The sequence below is a fragment of the Mustela nivalis genome, assembly GCF_964662115.1.
Source record: "Mustela nivalis genome assembly, chromosome: 19".
NCBI classification, from domain to species: domain Eukaryota; kingdom Metazoa; phylum Chordata; class Mammalia; order Carnivora; family Mustelidae; genus Mustela; species Mustela nivalis.
The window spans coordinates 7,862,854-7,885,075 of record NC_139038.1 but is presented as its reverse complement, the minus strand read 5'-3'; the positions used below and the strand labels follow the sequence as shown (position 1 = coordinate 7,885,075).

General features: G+C 53.3%; 2 protein-coding genes and 1 long non-coding RNA gene across 6 annotated transcripts in view; 1 reads left to right on the top strand and 2 right to left on the bottom strand.

Moving 5' to 3' along the window:
- ZAN (zonadhesin) overlaps positions 1 to 7,216 on the bottom strand; it is a 36,865-nt gene extending 29,649 nt beyond the window's left edge. For both annotated transcript variants that reach the window (XM_082712808.1, XM_082712809.1), the window contains exons 1-6: positions 4,611 to 7,216; positions 3,173 to 3,225; positions 2,600 to 2,746; positions 2,178 to 2,449; positions 1,904 to 1,991; positions 1,107 to 1,259 (exon numbers count right to left, since the gene is read on the bottom strand). In XM_082712808.1, coding sequence (XP_082568934.1) covers positions 1,107 to 1,259; positions 1,904 to 1,991; positions 2,178 to 2,449; positions 2,600 to 2,746; positions 3,173 to 3,225; positions 4,611 to 4,687 — 790 coding nt within the window. In that variant the 5' untranslated portion in view covers positions 4,688 to 7,216. The remainder of the gene's footprint in view (positions 1 to 1,106; positions 1,260 to 1,903; positions 1,992 to 2,177; positions 2,450 to 2,599; positions 2,747 to 3,172; positions 3,226 to 4,610) is intronic.
- Positions 79 to 14,415, top strand: LOC309854160. 2 transcript variants are annotated; one of them, XR_014306103.1, is made up of 5 exons: positions 79 to 149; positions 1,805 to 1,955; positions 8,371 to 8,450; positions 11,475 to 11,505; positions 13,755 to 14,415. It is a non-coding gene; the product is annotated as an uncharacterized lncRNA (long non-coding RNA). The 2 variants fall into 2 exon arrangements; XR_014306104.1 differs by lacking the exon at positions 79 to 149 and having other exon boundaries at positions 1,274 to 1,955.
- EPO (erythropoietin) lies at positions 12,350 to 17,487 on the bottom strand (the record flags this gene model as incomplete). 2 transcript variants are annotated; one of them, XM_082712944.1, is made up of 5 exons in its annotated part: positions 15,423 to 17,487; positions 14,748 to 14,890; positions 14,406 to 14,492; positions 13,975 to 14,154; positions 12,350 to 13,888 (listed from the first exon to the last, which is right to left on the bottom strand). In XM_082712944.1, the coding sequence occupies exons 1-5, from the start codon at positions 15,433 to 15,435 to the stop codon at positions 13,733 to 13,735; spliced, it is 579 nt and encodes a 192-aa protein (XP_082569070.1). In that variant the 5' UTR covers positions 15,436 to 17,487. The 2 variants fall into 2 exon arrangements, with proteins under 2 accessions (XP_082569070.1, XP_082569069.1); XM_082712943.1 differs by having other exon boundaries at positions 13,774 to 14,154.
- Positions 17,488 to 22,222: the final 4,735 nt, after the last annotated feature.

The following is a 22,222-nucleotide window of genomic DNA, read 5'->3' as shown; positions in this document are numbered from 1 at the left end:
CCCTCTTCCTTTTCCCAACCCATTGGACCGCCTAGCAGCTCAGGCAGCCAATCATCTTGAAGATCGCTCCGTGACGCAACTGGTAGCCGGAGGAGGGGCCTAAAGCTGCGCAGGCGTGCTCGTCCCTGACTCCCACTCAGTGCCGTCAGGTGAGCGCGCTCGCACCCTGCGGGGAAAGGCGGGCTCCGGGAAGGGCGGAAAGGGGTGGAGCGGAGGGAGTGGGGTAAGTGGGAGAAAAGGAAGGAAAGATGGAAAAATAGGAAGCAAGAGGGAACAAGCGAGAGAGAAAATTAAAACAACAGCCAGCGTTTACTGACGCCGCAGGGCTCGGCCTGGGGTGCTAATACTCACGCGGCGGGGCTGGGGTGGGGGGCGGCGCCCCGCCCTACTCTCCGGGGCGTCTAAGTGAAGGGGAGGGGTGGCTCTCCAGGTCTTTCTAGAAGGTTGACCTCGGGGCGCCTGGGTGGCTCCGTGGGATAAGCCTCTGCCTTCGGCTCAGGTCATGATCCCAGGGCGCTAGGATCGAACCCCACATCGGGCTCTCTGCTCAGCGGGGCACATGCTGCCCTCCCCACCCCTTCCTGACTCTCTGCCTACTTGTGCTCTCTCTCTCTCTCTCTCACACACACAAATAAATAGATAAATCTTCAAAAAAAGAAAAAAAAAAAAGCCTATCTCGGGCAGCAGGGAAAGAGCCCAGGAAGGAGAGAAAGTCGTTGGAGTGGGCCAGAGAGCGTATGGGCGGTGGGGGGAGACGGAGGAGAAGAGGAAAGAACAGGAAAACGAAGGGAGGATTGTGAATGGAGAAATGCGAAGGGACACAGAACAAAGAGGTGGGAATTTAGGGAAAAAAATTAGGGAACGTGGGTTAGGGTTAGGGTTAGTTTGTGGGATGGAAGCGGGGGTTGGGGGGGGGGAAAGCTGAGTGTGTGTAGTTTGCTTTCTGCTGAGTCTTCTGCGGACCGAGGTTTGAGGTCGCTGGGGTTCACCTCGCCCCGTCCTGGGGCAGTTATTACTGCGCGGTTAGTCAGGCAAACATCGCAAGCTTCTGCAGAGGTCACTAGAAGCCCAGAAAGGCCAAGGGCGGAAGCATGGCCGTTACTCACTACCAGGGCTAGAGAAATCATCCTCGGGCCCCACGTTGGGCACCCCGGAAGGCCCCTTCTTCTGGACCCACTTGGCCCCAGAGGCTGTTGGGATCCAGCTCCAGCCACAGAGATCGTTTGGAATGTCGAAGCTGCACGTCTGCATCATGCAGACTGAGGGGAAGAAGAGGGAGAAGGGAGGATTTAGCTTTTTCTAGGAGGAGGCAGCTCCAAAAAGGACGCCGCAGCCTGGGGTCAGAATTCCGAGTGTTGGTCTGTGGCCTGCTGTCCACCGGTGGGGGGGCTTAATTCCTGGGACAGATTGCTTAAACTGCCTGTTTCTTCATTTGTAACTGGGAACGGCAGTACCCGCCTGTCATAGATTAGATGGTGAGTGAGGAGCCGCTAGTATAATGCTGTCCTCGGTGAGTGTTAGTTAGTTCCTTGCACTCAGCTTCTGGGATTTACCTTCCCTTGAATTTGCTCCCCTGGAGTCTCTAATGTCAACTGAGAGGGTTGGTTGTGGGTGAAACTGGGATAATAGCTAGGGTGACCAGACATCCAGTTGGGGCCGGGAACGGAGGATTTCCCCGAGATGCCAGACTTTCAGGGCAAAAAAGGGGGCAGCCTAGGGCAAACTGGAATGGTTGGTCAACCGAGAAAAGGTATCACTACAACCCTATTAAAAGAGAACCTCTCTTTCGGCGTGGCTGCTTCAGGATTCAAGGGTGTGAGATGCGGAGGGAGAGGGAAGCAAGGAACCCCAACTGGGCAGGTGGTGGAGGCAGAGAGGAAGAGGAAGAGGGACTGGGGCTTACCGCGATTACAGGAGCCCCGATGGATAGAGATGGCATCCAGAGAGATGTCCAGGTAAGCCGTGCTGCCCCTCACTCCTTCAAACATCACCTGTGGGAGACAGGAGGGGACACTCACCCTGTAAGCTCCTTTGCCTCGGGCTCCCAGTTTTCCTGCCTGAATTCAGATGGCCCAGCCCCGTGCCCCTCCTTGCTTCAGCCCCTCCTGCCCACCACCCCCCACCACACACACACCCAGATTCCCCCCTGGGGCTCAAGCCTCTGCCCTTGGCCTCACCTGGCTGGGGAGGACAAGCCCCATAGGCACGGTGACAGCAGTGGGCATCCAGGAGGGGCTCTGGGTGTTAATGTGCTTCCAGAGCACGCTGGGGTGCTTTTCCTTGCTGTCCCTGAGCAGTAGCAGTCTGAGCTGGGCGCCCCACGACAGCCCGAACATGTGGTAGGCGAAGTGCACGCAGAGGGGGCCTTGCTCCCATATGGGGGGGCTGCGTAGACGGGCCACCCCGCCCCGGTGGAAGGTGCTTGATTCCATGTGCAGGTAGTGGCCCTCTGGGGAAGGCAGAGCCCAGGATGGCGAGGGGGCCCTGCCGCCCCCGTCCAGAGTCCAGGCGCCCACTTCCAGCTGCCTCCCTTCTCCCTGTGCCCAGGTCTGCCCAAGCCCACCTCCCAGCTGTCTCCCTAAAGCTTAGGCTTCCTCACCTCCATTGGGGTACCCCCCGGGGGGACCAGTGGTGCCGGTCGGGGAGGGCCCACTGGCTCGAATCCAGTCCCCGTCATCCGTGGACACTTGGGTCCAGTCACAGAGGGGTTTGGAGTTATCCTCAAAGTCACACTGGGTGAGAACGGCTGGGAAGAAAGGGCTGCTCTGAGGCCAGGACGGGGGGAGAGGGCCAAACTGGGGGCTGGCGGTTAGCCGGGTTTCTAAGCGTAGAGAAGGCAGCCACTAGGAGATTTGGGGTCCAGAGCAGAGTTTCTTAAAAGAGAATCTGAGAAGTAAGAATCTCTTAGGAGAGATTCAGGGCAGGGGTCAGGGCAGAATGACTTCTGGGACAGGGGTGGCAAGCTGAGGGGCCAGGGGCTTTGTCTAGGCGCATACATTTTGCTGTTATTCGAACGAGACTGTTCCACGTAGGGCTTGGCCTCTACTCCTCCGTGTTTCCTCCACCCTCTGACATTCACTACATGTCTGTGCCATCACTCAGCCCCGAGGGCACTGGAGGTGGCCGTCTTAGGGAAGGAGAGAGATCTGAGCTGTGCTGGTTTCCAACTTACAGTTATCCCTCGAGTTGCGAGCAACTGCCTTCCAGTCCGGAGGCTTCTCTTTCCTTGGGGTTGATTTGGAAAAAGAGAGAAGGCGGGGTGGAAGGAATATTTGTCATTATCAAGAATCATAAGCGTCGATGATCGCGAGCTTTCTGAGCGGTCATTCTTGGAAGACGTTTCCTTTCGTGTTCGCCATATCATACCAAAGTGTGCGCAGTGAACGTATATTTACTTGTCGTCTTTAAGGTTTTCAAAAGGCCATCCAGCCTCCTTACGTTAAATTCTCATCTGTCGGGGCACACCTGGGTGGCTCAGTGGGTTAAGCCTCTGCCTTCGACTCAGGTCATGATCCCAGGGTCCTGGGATTGAGCCCCACATCGGGCTCTTTGCTTGGTGGGGAGTCTGCTTCCCCCTTTCTCTCTCTCTCTGCCTCCTTGTGATCTCTCGGTCAAATAAATAGATAAAATATATATTTTTTAAAATTCTCATCTGGGGCGCCTGGGTGGCTCAGAGGGTTAAGCCTCTGCCTTTGGCTCAGGTCATGGTCCCAGGGTCCTGGGATCGAGTCCTGCATCGGGCTCTCCGCTCAGTGGGGAGCCTGCTTTTCTCTCTCTCTCTCTCTCTCTCTTTGCCTGCTGCTCTGCCTACTTGAGATCTCTCTCTGTCAAATAAATAAATAAAATCTTTTAAAAAAATTTTTTTCATCTATCTCCTAAGAAAAAAGAAAAAGCGTCTCCCCTCCGAGCTCCTCCTACCCCCACAGGGCCCCTCAGCGCCTCTGTGCCCGAGGTGGCCTGTGTGGTAGAGGCTTGCTTTCTGGAGCGGTCCTTAAGTGTTTGAACCTGGGGAAGCTCCTTCCTTCAGACCTAAAGTGGGGACTTTGTGAGTCCCCTGCTGCCGCGTGGGTGGCAAGTGGTCCTACCTCAGCCATAGGCCACTGAACATATAGATGAGTTACAGAGAGCTGGCCCTTCTGAACCCTGCAAACTCCCTGAACCTCACAGAGAGGCCGGCTGTCCCTCCCCAGGTGGCGTGGGCCACACGAAACAGCCCTCCCCTTTACTCATTCAAGTTCTATTTGCTCATATCGTCCCCAGACAAGCTTCAGGACACCAAGCCATCCATCAGGTCTCACTGCCTCTACCTGAAGTCTCCTGTCTGCTGAATTTGCCCATTTTCTGAGAGCCCCGCCCCTCTTTCCTGTCTGTCTCCCCAGCTCTGTGCCCCCTCCCTCTCTCTCAAGTCCGGGCTCTGTCTTGTACCCGCTGAGCTGCTCACACCCCTCAGTTCCAAGTTCTCGGGCGGCAGGTTTCCCGCCACCATCCCAGTTCATCATCCTCTTCCTCCCCAGGGCTGTGCCCTTCGTGGTTACCCTGCTTACGTCCTCCAGCTTTGCCCCTCGCCCTCCCTCAGAGCCACCTCTGATCACTCCCGGAGCCCAGCTTACCGGACAGGGGCAGGCAGGTGGCCCCGGCCCCAGGCGGCCCCCGCCAGCAGCACCAGAGTCCAGACTGGAGGAGCCATGTGGGACCTCAGAGGCGGCTCTCAGGGGAGAGGGGAAGGCACAATAAGCCCAGGCCACTTTATCCACCTCTGACCCTCCTCGCTTGACAACCTTCGGAGAATGCCATGAAAACCAGACAGAGAACACGGGAGCCCTCTGGGAGATGGAAACTATAAGGGTGGAAATGTAATCTCCAACAAAGAGAAATGAAGTGAGAGCAGGAGAGAAGGAAAGCAAGAAAGACAAGAGAAAGAGACTCAGAGAACCCGTCCGGGAAGTCTAACATCCAAACAAAATGGTTCAAAACAGAAGGAACCAAGGAGAAGAAATGCCTTAAGAGAAACCACACAGGAAGATTTCCCGGGACTGAGATACCGTCTCTTGATTAGAAGGGGTCTCGTTTGATGAATGCAAGGACACCCATGGAAGGCACGTCATGAGATTCGAGAGTAGCAGGGGGGAAGAGAAGACCCTAACCACTTTCAGATAGAAAAAAGCAAGTCACATACTTTCTAAGGATCGGGAATCAGCATGGCGTCAGGCTTTTCAATAGCAACCTGGGTTCTAAATGGCTGTGGAACATTGTCTGCAGAATTCCAACGGAAAATCATTTCAAACCTAAAATTCTATAGCTGGCAACGGTGGCATAAACGACTGGCCAGTCAAATAAGGTGGGATTGGAAACGCTTAATGGCAAAGAATTGAAAAAGACAAGTCCCACAGAAGACATGCCACCAGTCGGTGAACACTGGAAAGAGGTTCTGCTTCACTAGTACAAAGGAAAATGCTAGTCAAAACTACAACTGTCACAGTAACCACTGTTTAAGTGACTGAAAGCATTGCCTGTTGGCCAGGATGTAGGTAGACACACTCAAATACACTGTGCTAAGACTGAAGGTTGGGGAAGACTTCTCAGAAAGTAATGTGACAGTGACTCTTAAACTTTCCAGCGTGGGGGCGCCTGGGTGGCTCAGTGGGTTAGAGCCTCAGCCTTCGGCTCAGGTTGTGATCCCAGAGTCCTGGGATCGGGCCCCGAATCGGGCTCTATGCTCGGCGGGGAGCCCGCTTCCTCCTTTCTCTCTCTGCCTGCCTCTCTGCCTACTTGTGATCTCTGTCAAATAAATAAATAAAATCTTAAAAAAAAAGAAACAAAAAAAAACTTTCTAGCATGCATGGTTTCAACCCACCTTATTTTTCTAGGAATCTATGCACAGAACTCCATGTGTATTTGCCTAAAGCCTGGCACATGGGCACACCTTAAAGATGATCATTGGCGTATGGGTTATAATAGGGGGGAAAAATCAAGATTACCTAAATGTTTACCAGCATATAGACAGTTGGATCACACTCAAGGAATATTTTTTCATATGAAGGAATATTATGGAGGTATTAAAAAGAATGGCACCTTTCAAAAATTAAAAATAGACTTATGATAGGGTCCAGCAATTCCACTTCTGGGTGTATAGACCCAAAATAATTAAAAGCAAAGACTTAAAAAAAAAAAAAGACTAAAAAAAAAAAAAGTAAAGACTTGAAGAGAGGCAGTATTTGCCATAATCAAAAGGTGAGAGCAATCCAAGAGTCAAACAAAATAAGGTGTGTTTGTACAATGAGATATCATTCCACCTTTGAAGTGAGGAAATTCTCACACATGCCACACCATGGAGGAGACGATGCTAAGTAAAGCAAGCCCGACCCAGAAGGACAAATATCATAGGATTCCGCTTATCCGAGTTACCTGCAGCAGTCAAACTCCCAGAGACAGGAAGTAGAATGGCCATTGCGGAGAATGGGGAGTTAGTGCTTAACTGGGATAGAATTTCCATTGGGAAAGATGATAAGGTTCCATGGATGGCCAGCGGTGATGGATGTACTTAATGACACTGAATGTGCACTTAGAAATGGTTAAGAAGAGGGATGCCTGGCCGGCTCAGTGGGAAGAGCACAGGACTCTTGATCTTGGGATCTAGAGTTTGAGCCCCATGTTGGGTGTAGAGATGACTTAAATAAATAAGAAGATTTTTTAAAAAAGATTTTAAAATGGTTAAGAATGGGGCCCCTGGGTGGCTCAGTCATTAAGCATCTGCCTTCGGCTCAGGTCATGATTCCAGGGTCCTTGGGATCGAACCCCACATCGGGTGCCCTGCTCGGCGGGAAGCCTGCTTCTCCCTCTCCCACTCTTCCTGTTTGTGTTCCCTTTCTTGCTGTGTCTCTTGCAAATAAATAAAATCTTCAAAAAAAGGAAAAAAATGGTGAAGAAGGTAAATTTTATGTTCTGAGTCTGTTTCCACAATTAAAAATTATTTCACGGGGTACCAGGGTTGTTTGTATTTCCTCTCTTGCTGTCTGTCTGTCTCTCTCTCTGTCAAATAAATAAAATATTTGAAAATAAATAAAAATAATTTCAGAAATATCACTTGTTGTACTAACACTATTAAAGTTTATTTCTGGCTTAAAGAAGAAGGGAATGATGATAGATCGAGATGTTCTGATAGTGGAAAGAGAACCTGCATATGTTATTAAATGAAAGAGGCCGAAAAGTCCAGAACACAGACCTCTGTTTTTTGTTCATTTGTTTTTCAAAGATTTTATTTATTTATTTATTTATTTATTTATTTATTTATTTAACGGATTGTGAGAGAGAGGGAGAATAAGCAGGAAGAGCAGCTTCTCCTTCCCGCTGACCCGGGACCCCCGTCCCCCTTCCCAGGGCTCAAACCCAGGACCCTGGGATCAGGACCTGAGCCAAAAGCAGACGCTCAACTGACTGAGCCACCCAGGTGCCCCTAAAGATTTTACTTTTAAGTAATCGCTACACCCAACATGGGACTCAGATTCATAACACTGAGATCAAGGGTCGCAGGCTCCGCTGCCTAAGCCAGACAAGTGCCTGTAGCAGCCTCTGTTTTATCTGTGGAGTAGAAGGCGAGCAGAGAAAGCTCTGGTGGCAAGCGGGCCACAGCAGTACCCCTCTCAGGGGTTCATGGCAGTCCTGCCCACAGCCAACTCACCCCCACCTTCTAGTTTGGGCTCATACCAAACGCCCTCCTCTGTCCCACACTTTCCTTGCCCCAGCACACTTTGCAATCCTCAGGGCTTCTCTCCACACATGCCCCCCTCTGAGGGGCTGACCACAGGTGGCCAAGCAGACAAGCACTTTGGTAGGGAGCGTGTAGGGGTCCCTGGTCCCCCAGGTCCCTGGTGACAGGAAGGGAAGGTTTTTGGAAAGAGGTGACACCTAAGAGGCTTTCTAAGCCACAGAGAGATGGTAATGAAGCAAAGAAGTTGGGATGGCACATCCAGGAAGAGAGAATGTTCCAGGCTTAGAGGGAGCATGACATTTTTAAAGAATGGTCTGCGTCGGGGTTGCTTGCATGGCTCAGTGGGTTAAAGCCTCTGCCTTCAGCTTGGGTCATGATCCCGGTCCTGGGGTCGAGCCCCGCATGGGGCTCTCTGCTCAGCGGGGATCCTGCTTCCTCCTCTCTCTCTGCTTACTTGTGGTCTCTGTTTGTCAAATAAATAAATAAAATCTTAAAAAAAAAAAAAAGGGAATGGCCAGTGTGTGTGTGTGTGTGTGTGTGTGTGTGTGTGTAACACTGGGAAGAGGCAGGGGCCCCAGCTTGGGGAACCTTGAATACTTTGAGGTACCACCAAAAGTTTTTAAACAACAAGGATTACCTGACCCGACTTGCATTTTCAAAAGGCCACCCGGACACCCTGGGGAGATGTGTACCAGAGGGGGCCTGGCTGGAGCTGGGGTGACAGGAGAGGAGGCTGTCAAAGGTGAGAGATGGTGGCACAGTTGCACACTAACATCAAGACAGCATGAGAGGGGACATGAGCAGATCGAGAACTTTCCAGAAGCCAGAAACAGCCATCCTTGCGGGCTAACCTCACCGAACCTCATGTCCTCCTCACTGTAAAATCATGTAGAAACTGAACTCCAAGGAAATGAATCGTGTCCAAATTTCCCATATCCCACCACACCCAGGTGTTCCTAGAAACCTTTGGTTTCATTCCCTTCACCTCAGCAGCCCCCTACTCTCTGCCATCAAATCTGTGCCCAGGGCACCGGGCCTTTGCCCCTGGCGAGTGAAAGGGGATGCCTGGGGCAGCCATTCTCACGAGCTGTCAGGGCCGGTACAGTCGTGCACCAGGCATTGGAGAGGGAAGTCCCCAACCCCCTCACAGACCTGGGGACTCCTGCCTAAATGAGCACCAATAGGACCACCGAGGGGTCAGATCAGGGGAGAGAGAGATTCTCTCTGCCTCTTGACACCAAAGCGGGACGTGTAAAGGATGCCCAGCCCCGACCCTGGTGGACCCTTCCTCCATACCAGGTTAGGAGAACAATCAAGAGAGGGACAGAGCCAGGAAATGGTTAACCCAGGGAAGAGCCGCAGAAGCAAATTGACCCACAGCCCCTCCTGGTTGGGCAATAAGTCCTCTGAGGGCTGCTTTTGCTGACCTCTCTTTGGCGCCACAGAGCCACAGAGCGGGACAGTCACAGCTTCCAACCTGTCTGGGGTGGGGGTTGGTGTGCGAGGCAGGACAGGATGGGGTGGTGGTGTGGAAGGACACCACAGGGCTCTGCATTTTGGGGTGTCAGAATGCACAAGGCCCCTGAGGGTTTGTCACTTGGTCAAGCCTAGCAGCTGTAGGCAGAGGTGTAGAGGGACCCCGGCATGTGGAAGGACCCCGGGAGCGCTCCAGAGAATTAACGCCAGTCCTGGCTTTGCTGTGTTTCCTTAAACAGTACTCTCCCTCTCTGGGCCTTAGTTTTCTCTTCTGCAAAATGGAGAGACTAGCACAGCTAAGTTCTTTTAAAAGCAGAAATTGTGGGCAGGTCATGTAAATTTTTTTATTAATCCATTTTTTTTTTAATCAAGAGGAGAAGGGGCACCTGGGTGGCTCAGTGGGTTAAGCCTCTGCCTTCAACTCAGGTCATGATCTCAGGGTCCTGGGATCGAGCCCTACATCAGGCTCTCTGCTCAGCGGGGAGCCTGCTTCCCCCCTCTCTCTCTGCCTGCCTCTCTGCCTACTTGTGATTTCTCTCTCTGTCAAATAAATAAATAAATAAAATCTTGTGGGGGGGAAAGAGTTCATGGACATTTGGTCATGACTCACATAAATTGGGAAACCATACTACTGTCTGCTTTTCTGTGGCCAGTCATCTTTCATAATGTCATTTTATAATGGAATTGTAGAGGAATTACCTTCAACCAGCTGGGGAAAAAAATATAGTTAACATTCAGCTTTGATTCCAATGTCTAAGAGGATCCATTTAGCTAATTCAAATCCAGCAACATTCATCTGCTACAATGAGAAGAAGATTCCGAGTAGTTCAGGAAAATCTTAGGTGACCTGTGGGCTGGGGTCAAACAGGCGCATTTGGTCAGCCTGATGGTGAGGCCCAGGGAGAAGGTTTGGGCCAATAGGCGGCAGTCAAGGTGGGAGCTAGGGCTGTAGGAGGTGGCTGAGTTGGTCCCTAGTTCTGGGGGACTTGGCTGGTGGGGAGGATCGCAGGGAAGAAGTGGGAGCAGAAGGCAGAAGATGGAACATGGGGGAGATTTTATTTTTAAGATTGATTGATTGATTGATTGATTGGAGGAGGGGCAGAGGGAGAGAATCTCAAGCAGACTTCCTGCTGAACTAGGGTCTTGATCCCATGACCCATGAGATCATAACCTGAGCCAAAACCAAGAGTCAGACACTCAACCGACTTTACCACCCAGACGCCCCTTGGGGCGGAGCTGATACTGAGAGAGGGAAGGGCCTAATGGCTTCAGGACCTGGAGCTGCTTCCTCCCCTCCAAGTCACTCCCTCTACTCGCCTTTCCTTCTGATCCCTGCTTCTGCTAGAAGAGGGAACAGGAATCAGAGAGCCTGGGTCCTTCCTGGTCCTTATCTTCCGCTTAGTGTCCTACTGCCAGGGTAAGGCCCATAATCTCTCTGGGCCTCAGTTTCTTCCTCGGCAAAATGGAGATTCCCCACCATCTCTGCCCTCCTCATGCAGTTAGGAGAGCAAACAAGAAGATGCCCAGGAAGGCACCTCGTAAATCGCAGAGCACTCTACACACAGAAAGCATCTCCATTAAACAATTATGTAACCTGCTGACTCAGAATGGGCCGTGCTGGCTCCTGTCCTGCTAGGAAGTGAGCAGAGCTGGCTCCGTCATTTTACATGGTGGAACTAGGTTGTTTTCTCCCCATCTTGGAAATAAGGTTGATACCTAAGGGCTTCCTGTTTCATGGGCTTGTAGTGAGAATCACCGCAGATCGTGTAGGCTCCCGAGTTTAATATATTGTGAATCACCATAATAATAGTACAGAGGAAAGTTCACATCCCCAGCCTGCACTGGAAGACCCTTTGAAATCTGGCAACACCCTCCGGGCTGTGGGGTGTCTCTTTGGAGGACAGTGGACTGCAAGAGGCACAGACTGTCATTTCACGTTTTCCTAGCGCTTGGTGCAAAGGCTGCCACAAAGTAGGCACTCTGTAAATGTGGAATAAATGAGTTACATTTTTTAAAAAAGATTTTATTTATCTATTTGACAGACAGAGATCACAAATAGGCAGAGAGGCAGGCAGAGAGAGAGGGGGAAGCAGGCTCCCCGCTGACCAGAGAGCCCAGTGCAGGGCTCGATCCCAGGACCCTGGAGATCATGACCTGAGCCGAAGGCAGAGGCTTTAATGCACTGAGCATTGAGTTACATTTTTACTGTTTTAACACACTGGCCCTAGGTCATATAGTTCAGGTTCCATTAACTTTGACTTTTTTGTTTTGTTTCGTTGATGGAAAGCAGTAAGCAGTCTGAAAAGAAGTCAAGGAATAAGGTAGGTGGCCCTGACTTGTGGGTAAAAAAGATCCAGGTACTGGGTGGGCCTGGGAACGTCTAGGTGGCACAATGGGCTAAGATGTGCTTGGGGGGTCATGAGTCCTAAACCTTGGGTTTGGGTCCCCGTTGCCATTCTTGGCTGCATGCCTTGGGTTTCAGGACAGTTCTCTTAGCTTCTTGCCATCGAGAAAGACAAACTCCTCCCTTCCTGATTCACAGCAGTGGGGCAAGAACCAGATGCCAGCCGTGGAAACCGCAACACACACAAAAAAATTTTTTAAAGATTTTATTTATCTATTTGACAGACACAGATCACAAGTAGGCAGGAGTGGGGCAAAGCAGGCTCCCTGCTGAGCAGAGACCCGACGCAGGGCTCGATCCCAGGACCCTGAGATCATGACCTGAGCCCAAGGCAGAGGCTTTAACCCACTGAGCCACCCATGTGCTCCTGCAATACAAATTTTTATTGGAATGTGCAAAGATCACCACTCTTAAGAGTTCTTTCACTTGTAGATTTCTCTAACATTTCCCAGTAGGGCCTGAAGAGGGCACTGTACCCCAGGAGCTGGGTTGGCCAAGGTGAAAATTCTCCTTTGGGTCTATCTCTGCGTTGATTTCTCCCACCACGCTTCACCCCTGCCCCCAGCACACACATATACTTGGCAAATACCCTCCAGTCCCCCAACCTACCCCTAATTTGCCCTGCTGCAGATTGCAAACATTCTCTCTTTTGCTATTTTCAGGGGTACGGGCTGACTTCTCTAAGTTTTGTGATACGAGCAGAAAGACTAGTCCCCACATATATGATAATGGTCAGGACTGGTCTCTTGGGGTACGTTGCAGCTGAAGCATTATTTCTGGGGAGGAATTTGAGGTGGATCATTGGGAGTAATGGGTGAAATTAGAAGTAGAGATGGAGAGCAGAAGCTGAGTTAGTTTGTTCTGTGTCCGCCATCCCAGGGGAGCAGGGCGCAGGGAGGGATTATAAGGAAGGTAAGTGACTAGGTGAGAGCTGGGGGCACTTGGGGGTTCCCGCTACCTTGGCTTTGGGTAGTTAGTATATTTTCCCATCTGTTCCGTGGGAATGACAGTGGAAACTTTCTCCAAGTCATGCAAGGAATAAAATGAGGTCATGGAAGCGAACCACCTAGAATAGCCCTGGGCACGGAGTGCTCGGTGAGACTGCTGTCGGGAATGTGGCTCCTTCTGCAAGTTCCAGGGGAGAGAGCATTAATGGGGACCCTCCCCAGGCAAGGAAAGGGGTCAGCTGAATTTAGAGAGGGCAAAGGCTGATGCAGGAATGTGGCTTTAGCCAGAGACGCCACAGAGAAGAATTAAGAAAAAATAAGGGGCCACTGGCCAGAACTAGAAGCTGCCACCAGCCCCCAAAGGGGATCCTGTTTCCTTGATGGCAGCTGTAGCTCACTAAAGAGGGTTGCCAGCTGCCTACTGAGGAATAGCCTTGAATGGAACCACCTTATTGACCGGCGTGGGCAGAGCTGTGGCCTCAAGCCCAGTGGGGTCAAGAGGTCAGACAGGCCATGAGAGGCAGCACGTAGGGCCGGACCCCCTCCACCTCTAGTTCCCCAGGGCTGTGGCCTGCTGCCAGGGTGGGAGCAGGGCCTGGGAAGTAGGGGGCTCCCGGGAAAACAGAAAAGTCAAGAGCCATGATGTGGTTTCAGTTCTTGCCAGTGAGATTGAAAAATACACAGAACTTGGACCCAGGGAGAGCCAGGGGCCAGCCCCCATCCCATCGCCGTGGCTCCCACCACCCTTTGTCCAGTGGGTTCTTGCTGTCATGGGAGTATCCATGAGACCCGGAGAATTCATGGCTTGCCCCCCGAAATTCTCCAGTCCCTCCTGTCCTTGCCTGATAGGTGCGAAAAAAGAGGTATTTGCCCTCCAGCTTGGCCTGGCATCACCGTTCAGCAGGGCACTGAGGTGAGTTTTGGTGTCTCCCCAGCAAGGCTCTGTTCCCAAGTTTAAGCTGATTTCCTCTGACTTCCTCCTGCTCCGGGGCCTCAGGCTGGCCCTATGACATCCTTAGATCTGGACAGTCCTTCTGGCCCTTGAGATGTCACCCCTGGCCGTGGAGTGTCCGTGGGACAGTCTAGTGCTGAGCTGCTCACCCCTCGACAGGGGTCAGGAGTTGGGGGGTGCAGAGGCGTGGCACAGGCAGCAGTGGTAAGTGAGGTGGTGGACGTGTCCAGGGCGGGAGCACCTGGTCACCTGTCCCCTCTCCTGCAGGCCTCCCCTGTGTACAGCGTCAGCTTGCCCCGCAGAAAATTGGAGTAGATTCGGAAAAGTTTGCACAAAGTATCAACAGTGAACGTTCGGAGTGGAGCAGCAGAAGCTTCCTCCTGAAGGGAGCTGGCCTCCTTCTGCCAAGGAGACAACAGCAAGTTACCGCAGTCGGGGGGAAGGGGGGAGACCCTGGAGGTGAGGTGTGATGGAGGCTCCTACCCACCTGGGCTCCCAGCGCCCGCAGCAGGGAGGTGAGGCTGCGAAGGCTACTGACGGCTTTGTCCACATGCAGCCGTAGGGTCTCAGACGGCTGCGAGGCGTTGGCCAACAGGGCCTGACCCCGCAGGATGGCTTCCGAGAGCAGAGCCAGGCCCTGCCAGACTTCCACGGCCTGCTGCCCGACCTAAAGCGAGCGGAGACTTGGAGTCGGCAGCCCAAGTCCGCCCCCTCCCTCTCAGCCGCCGCAAGCACCAGGCTGAGCAAAGTGAAGGCTCAGAATCCGTTTTGTTGAACGAATGAATGAATGAATGAATGAACAAGGACAAACGAAGGAGCATATTGCGTTCGGCCCTCATCTTCTTCTATCGCTCTCCCTCCCACCCCATCAGGTTCCCACAATGAGTCTCCCCAAGAAGAAGGAAAAAATAAACTCACGTCCATCCTCTTCCAGGTGTAGAAATTAACCTTGGTGTCTGGGACGGTGATATTCTCACTGAAGCTGCAGCCTTGAGCCCAGCCCACCTGAAATGCACCCCGCGGGGTGGGGGTGGAGGGTCAGGCTCCCCAAAAGCTCCGTCCGCGTTTGGCCCTTACCTAGCTTCCAGGTGTGCACTGGGGACAACCACTTGTATCACTTCCACTGGGGGCTCTGACTTCCCACCTTCTCCACCCCTGAACCAAGTCCCAGGAAGGGGGACTCCGGTTCCTGGATCTTGGAGGACACCCTTGGACTCCTGAGAGTGAGTTCTGTGCAATGTCCTGAGGAGGGGGCCTCACCGTGACATTTTCTGCCTCCCTGGCCTCCAGGATGTATCTCTCCAGGACTCGGCTGTCACAAATGAGGCGAGGGGGGGCGCCCAGGACTGGGAGGCCCAGAGGAAGCAGCAGCAAAGACAGCAGAAGCAGCAGGGCAGGACATTCTAGAAAAGAGTGCCAGGCTGAGTGTAGGGCTTTGGAGGGGCAGGTTCACACATCCTGCTCCACTGCCCCCAGCGAGGCGCTCCGGACCCCCCACCTTCCCAGCGCTGGGGTTCTGCCTCCTCTGCCTTCATTCAATCGGCTGCGGCACACACCCTCCCCCCTAAACTACCGGCATCCACTTCTCCAGGCCAAACTTCGATCCCGGTGTGACAGAGGCGTCCCTTCTCGCAGAGCCCGGTGATTGCTCCAAGACCCAGGTATCCGCTTTCCCCCCCTCGCACGTAGCAGCCCCTCTTCTCCCCGAACCCCCCAACCGCGCCCCCTTGTCCAGGTCGGATTTCACCTTGCACGGGGGCTCCTTGAGCCCTGCCGGCACGTGGAGGCTGCCCCACCCCCCTTGCCCTTCCGGGGTCCTTGGCAAGTTGTCGGTCCTTGAACCCAGTCACCTCGGGGCCACTAGCCGCGGCGGTAAATTCCTGCTCAAACAGGGGCCCGGGCGGGCGGGGGCTCCTCCGGCCGGCGAGTACTCACCGCACACCCCCATCTCCGCGCCTCCCCCCGGCCCCTCAGCGACCAGGGGCTCGGCCGGCGCCCTTGCCGGGAGCCCTCATCCTGGGAAGCGCGGTGGGGCAGGGCCGTCCGTCCCCACGGCCCGAAGTAGGGGGCCGCCGTCCAGGGGCCGCCGAGCCGGGGTCGCACGGAGCGAACGCGAGGCTCTCGGCCAGGGTCCGCGAGGAGTGGCGCGCGGCGACCGGCCGGGGTTGGCCCGGGGACTGCGGCTCGGCCGGGGGTCGGGGCTGTTATCAGCATGTGTGCGTGCGTGTGTGGGGGTGGGGGGCAGGCTGTGTGCGTGAGGGGTCGCCAGAGGTAAGGGCCAGAGGGGTCAGACCGGGGCAGGACGCCTGGGTCGGGGGCTCGCCGGGGTGGCAGGAGAGCGGCCGCAGGAGCGGAGCGGGGACACCGCTGTGCCCCGCCGACCCCGGGGTCTGGGAGGCGCGACTGGGTGCGCACCGGCGGGAGGTGCGCATTCCCATTCCGGGAAAGGCTGGGGACCTCGTGGCTCCCCCCATCCCGGGGTGGGGGTGTGGTTGGGGGGGGCGGGTTGGCACGTCCCAGTCTTGGGCGGGGGTTCAGAGCTGGGAACGCCGGTTCCTGGCAGAGAGAAGCTGCCTTCCTTCTCACAATTCCAGTACATGTTCCAGAAGCCAGTATTGTTCATGTTGAGGAATTTGATGGGGGCACACGGAGTAAGAAATGTGGGGGTCTTCTCTCCCCCACTCTTCGCTTTTCTAGGACTCTGAAAACCCAGAACTTGAACTTTGAGGGCACTGGGCACATGGTCTGTTGTGCAGGACGCGTGTGCACTTTCACATCCTTTTTGTTCTTTGTTGTTTGGGGCTTTGACCTGTGATATAGGTTAGTTAGCCTGCGTGGCGAAATTCGTTAGAACTCTGAAACAGGGCTGTTCCCCACCACCACCCAGATGGTGGCTGAGATTTGCAGCGAAGCCTCAGGGGCTTCTAGGAAGCAGGGGGCCAAGCCCCCTAGAGCAGGAGTCGGAGGTGGGCTGGCCTCTCACACCTTGGAAAGTGGTCTCAGTCCTGAACCTCAGTGCCCTGACCTGTCAAAGCAGGGTGTGTGATGACGTCCCAGTTCCAAAGTCCTACAAATACAGGTAGTTACGTATCTTCCCTCGCTTCCTACCCAGTTCCGTGACATTAAAGATATTTTATTTACAGGATCAGTGCCTTCTTTGTGCAAGTCAGGTGACTACAAACTTTGCAAGACAAAAAAGATGTGTTTGAGAGCTAGCTCCCGCCTCCTGGAGTTTGTAGCTTACAACAGAGATAAGATGGGTACACAGGGCAGTGTGTGAGGACCGGAGCGTTCAGAGCCTAGCCGGAAGGGTTTGGAAGAGGCAGAGCTCATTGTTAGTTAGGGGAGTCAATGAACATTTGATGCAGAGGGTGACATGAGCTCAGCCTTGACTGGCCCCCAGCATTTCAGTAGGAAGAGCTGTGAGGTGGGAATGAAGCCAGTTCAGCAAGGGAAAGGGGGGAGGGGTCAGGTGTGTCAGGATGGAGGGTGTGGACTGCAAAGATGGCAAGACACTAGGCCAGAGGGCTGGTTCAGGAGAGATCAGGTTGTGAAGGGCCTTGAATGCCGCTCTTAAGAATTTGGATTTGGGCCACCTGGGTGGCTCACTTGGTTGAGCATCCGGCTTTTGGTTTCAGCAGGTCGTGATCTCATGGGTCAGGTGATAGAGCTCTGTACGGCCCCACGCTCAGTGGGGAATTTGCTGGAAAGATTCTCCCCCTCTGACCCACCCCGCCATGTGTGCAGGCACACTCTCTCTAAAATAAAATAAAGAAGGGGCGCCTGGGTGGCTCAGTGGGTTAAGCCTTTGCCTTCGGCTCAGGTCATGATCTCAGGGTCCTGGGATCGAACCCCGCATCGGGCTCTCTGCTCAGCGGGGAGCCTGCTTCCCCCTCTCTCTCTGCCTGCCTCTCTGCCTACTTGTGATCTCTCTCTCTCTCTCTCTGTGTCAAATAAATAAATAAGTAAATCTTTTTAAAAAATAAAATAAAATAAGAAGTCTTAATTTTTTTTAAAGTAATTTGGATTTTTTTTGTAAAGAGTGGGAAGCACTCATTCATTCGTTTATCTGGGAAATGAATATTCATCTAAGAAATACATATGAGTACCTAATTGTGGCCGGGGACCTGGGGATAGAATGAAACAGACAAGAGGGGCTACCCTGGTGGGGCTGACATTCTAGTGGCGAGGCGGGAAGACCAAGACAAAAATGAATTAAAGGAGGATCTGCCATGGCAACAACGGACCAAGGAGTCGGGGCGTGGAAGGGACCAGGAGTGGTGGCGGAGGCTGCAGGTTTAGCTGGGGCAGTCGGGGAAGCTGTGCTGAGTGTGACTTGAATAAAGGCGGATGGAGGTGCGGGAGGGAACCACTATGCCCCTGGTTCCAGTTTGCCTCTCAGCACCCAGGCAGCTTCCCAGCCCTGCTTGGCCTTCGGAGCCGGGGTCTGCTTCCCTCCCAGATCCCAGCTGTGGGACAAGCACACGTACACTCACGTCCACACACGTCCACACATGCGTTCTGGCCCGACCCCCCCCCACACACACACACAACGCTCCAGCCACTGCTGTCCGGTCCCCTGACTCCTGCGTCACTGCCCTGACCTGACCATGGAGAGGGGGCCCGGGACGGATGGGGGTGGGGGGTAGACACCGCCTAAGGAGACAGAGGAGAGGAGGAGCCTTTTGGACTGCGGGACCTGCTGTTTCCCTCATAGCAACTTGTCGGAGGCCTGACTTCACCTCTGCCTTCAAGGAGGGAGGAGAGATGGACCGTAAGCACCAGTGCCCAGGTGGTAGGGCCTGCTGGCCGGGGCTGGTGCTGGCTCATCCTCTGGGACTTTGGGAGAAAGCCCTCTGATTGCAGCTGGGGAGAGAAGGTGCAGGAGAGGATCTCGGTCCTTCCCATACCCACCCCCTAAGCTGTAGCAATTCTGCCAGAGGGCAGAGCCTGGTATGGGGGCCAACTTCAACCCAGGTTCTCTTGGCTACTGCCCAGCATGGTCCAGCTACCTGCGCTTGATATCAGGGGCCCCTGAAAAGCAGAGAGAAAACAGGAAGCTCCTTGGGGCTCCCCCCCTCACACCGGCCACCCCTGCCCCCTCCATCTGGCACGGTGCTGGCTGCTGCAAAGGGTCTCCTCCCTAAACTCTCCTGTCAATCCCCACTAGTTTCCCCTTTGAATAGCCTCATTCTTGTCATAGCCCTGAGCAGGAGCCTGCTGTGGCTCCCGGTTGCGTCCGCTCTGAGACCCTCCGTGTTCTGCCATCTGCCCACCTCTCCAGCCTATTCTCTGACTTTGCTCATTCCCTTTCCTTCCATCACAAGAACTCAGTTAGATGCTTCCCGCCTTCGGCTCACCTGCATCACCTTCTCACCACTATCTCCCCCCTCCCCATTCTTCAAAACCCAAACCGAAGCCTTATGCTCCTCTATAAAGCCTTCCCTGATCCCCCCCGGCAGAAAGTTCTCTCCTTCTGCACTGCCATCATTTATGGATGTGGCTTAGGTCTCCTGCCGGCTGGGCCACCATGCACGGCTTTCAAGGTGAAGCACTGCACAACTCCGGTGGGGGGGGGGGGCGCCGTTCATACAGACTCGCAGGGAATGGAACTCTCTGTTGTCACACAGCACAGGTGACTTGTTCATCAGAAAGAGCAGAGGATGGTGTAGGGTGAGTCTCGTTCAGCTTGGGACCCCCAGGGACGCGGCATGTTGCCTATTTATGGTATGTGTTATAGGTGGTCCCTCCACTCCAGAGACCTCAGAGAAGGGGAGATCTAAAGTGAAGTGAGCCATTCAGCGTCTCAGTGCTTGCTGGAGTCAGGCTGCACAGCCTAGCTCCGGGATCTCGGGGGCCTGGGAAGCCTCCATCCACTTCCTGAGCAGCAGCCACTGAGGCAGGGTCTGAAAAGGGATGGGTGTGACAGAAGGATGGCGGGGGTGGAGGCAGGCTCTGTTCCATGGAGCCTTCCTGGCAGCCGCCTGAGACCGAAAGTCCAAGGAGAAGCAAATTTACAGCTCCCCTGAGCTCCCCCAGACCTCAAGGCAGCACGAAGCCCCAGCTGCCTGGAGTTGTGTTGGGGACGAAGTGGGGCGGGGGGGGACTCTGGGCCTCCCTTCAGTGGCTCTCAGCTTGGCTGCAGGGTTCAGCCAGTGGCTTGCAAGACCTTCTGTGCTGGGAAGTGAGGTGGTCAGGGACTGTGGAGGGTAGGGTGGGGGGAGGGCTTCCTGGCCCTTGGAGAGTTGGGAAAAGAACAAGAAGGCTGGAGAACAGATTCCTGCTGGAGAACCAAAGAAAGTCTTGTCCAAAGGCCGATTTGGAGAAACTGAGGCAAGGGCTGCTTGCTGGGCCATAAAGGAGCCGGGAGAACCAGACATCCGGGTGTCTTCTCTCAACAAGCACTGGCTGTGCGGCCCAGCAGTGTAATGGGGGTCCTGTAAACAAGGGAGCCCAGATTAGTGGCCTGAGCTCTGTCACTTACGAGCAGCCGGCTTGGACTGGTGACTTTGCTTTTGAGCCTACGGATGGTGGATGCTAGTAATTGCTTCCCCTGGCTGTCCTGGGTTATGTAACACCCAGAGGAGGGTGATCAATAAAGCCTGGCTGTTCTTACTGCATGAGCTCTGCTTCAGCATCCCTCCTAGTTGTCCTCCCTTTGGAGGGCTAGAGACCAAACCTCCAGCATCTTCTCCGGACTTCCTCCAGCACCCTCCCCTGTTCCCTCTGGGGAGCTGGGCACAGGCTAATGGCACCGTCTCTCTGCTGTTGTAGCTGCCCCTCCCCCCAGCAACTCACCAGAAGGTGTCATGAGAACTGTGGGGTGTGGATGGAGGTATCCAAGGGTCCAGGCGCTGACTGTACTTTGGAGAAACTTGCCCTTGATCACCACTGGGTGAAATGGTGACTGCGATCACAGTGACTATGACCGCAGTGACTACTGTGGACGTTGCTGGTGGGTTAAGAGGCAGGTATCAAGCCTATAGGCTCTTTCTACTTAGAATATAGGTCAAGATCTCCTCAAGGCAAGTTTACAGAAGCCTTAGACCTACTCCTAAGCATCCAAATTTAGTGAATATTTTCCTGAATGGTTCATGGTTTACTAAGAACCAACAGATATCAAGAACCTATTTACTTGCCCCAGAGGCATCTCCTGATCTGTATATAAGGGAGCTTTTCTGATCTTGTCTTAGTTCATGAACCAGCAAATGAGTTTAATACTCTCATGAAACTATGTTTTTCTGGCAGTGAACAGAATTCACAGACTCTGAACTGGAAGGGACTGAGGAGGTCCCATGAAAGCAAAGGTCCACCTTTGGCTTGCTGTGGCAAGACATTTGGTGTTTCTCGAGGAAGCAGAGGCTTGTTAGAGAGTGGTCAGTGCATCTGTCCTCGTGGTGATATTTATAAGTTATTGGATTGGGCAGTGAAATCACTTCTCCTTGGGATTATCTCATCAGTTTGATAACTAACTCCCCTGATCACCCCACCTAGAGAACAAAGAAACAAACTTTTTAAAAACTTAATGTTTGTTTTTTTCTTTCTAAAGATTTTATTTATTCGAGAGAGAGAGAGATCACAAATAGGCACAGAGGCAGGCAGGGGGGAGGGGAGGAAGCAGGCTCCCCGCTGAGCAGAGAGCCTGATGTGGGGCTCGATCCCAGGACCCTGAGATCTGACCTGGGCCGAAGGCAGAGGCTTAACCCACTGAGCCACCCAGGCGTCCCGAAAAATTGTTTTCTTATTACAAAAATGATCTGTGATCATTGAAAACTGGAAAATATGGTTAACCCAAAACATATGAATAAAAAGCACTTATAATGCCATTAAGAAGGCAGAGGCTTTTCTGTTTTTTAAGGTTTTTATTTATTTATTTATTTGAGAGAGTGAGAGAGAGCATGAGCAGGGGGAGGGGCAGAGGGAGAAGCAGACCTCCCCCCTGAGCAGGGAGCCCGAAGTGGGGCTTGATTCTGGGACCCCGGGATCACGACCCAAGCCAAAAGCAGATGCCTAACCGACTGAGCCACCCAGACACCCCAGGAAGACAGAGTCTTAAATGGTCACGTCCAGACATTTGCTTGGTAGGATCACTTCACTTCATCCCAAACCTGCATGCAGTGGGACACCTGCTCCTTGAGGAACTACACTGAGCCCAGAATTTTAGTCCAACTTCTCCAGAGGTTCAAGCGTTTTCCAGAACACACCATTCTTCCGCCAACTCCCAACCAGACACCAGGAACTCAACCTGAGACAGAGGACAAGGACCTCCCTAGGAGGATCATCACCCCATCCAAACCAGTTCCTGTATCCTGAGGGCTTGTTTTCTTCCCTGCTGGGTAAGCCATAAACGTAAGAGCTAACAGAACTAGAAGCTCTGGCCTTATAAGCCAAACCCGCGCCAGTCACCTTTCTTCCTCTCTCTTTATTCCCACCAAGAGGCCCGAAATTTCTTTGCAAAATGGCCCAGGTTAACCATAGTGGATTTTACGGCTTATGGAGCCTATGCTAATGCCAGGGACAGTTCCAAGCACTACACCAATTATTTGTCTTTTTAAAAATCTGTCTTACACCCTGTTGACTTTAGAGGACTGGTTTATACCTTTCTGGGAAGGCCAGGTGCTTAACACGGATTCTTACGAGCCCGTGCTCAGTAATGCTACAGATTCTGAGCAGAGGTCTGTATCCTCCTCCGAAACAAAGCATTTTTTATTTATTTTTTTAAAGATTTTTATTTA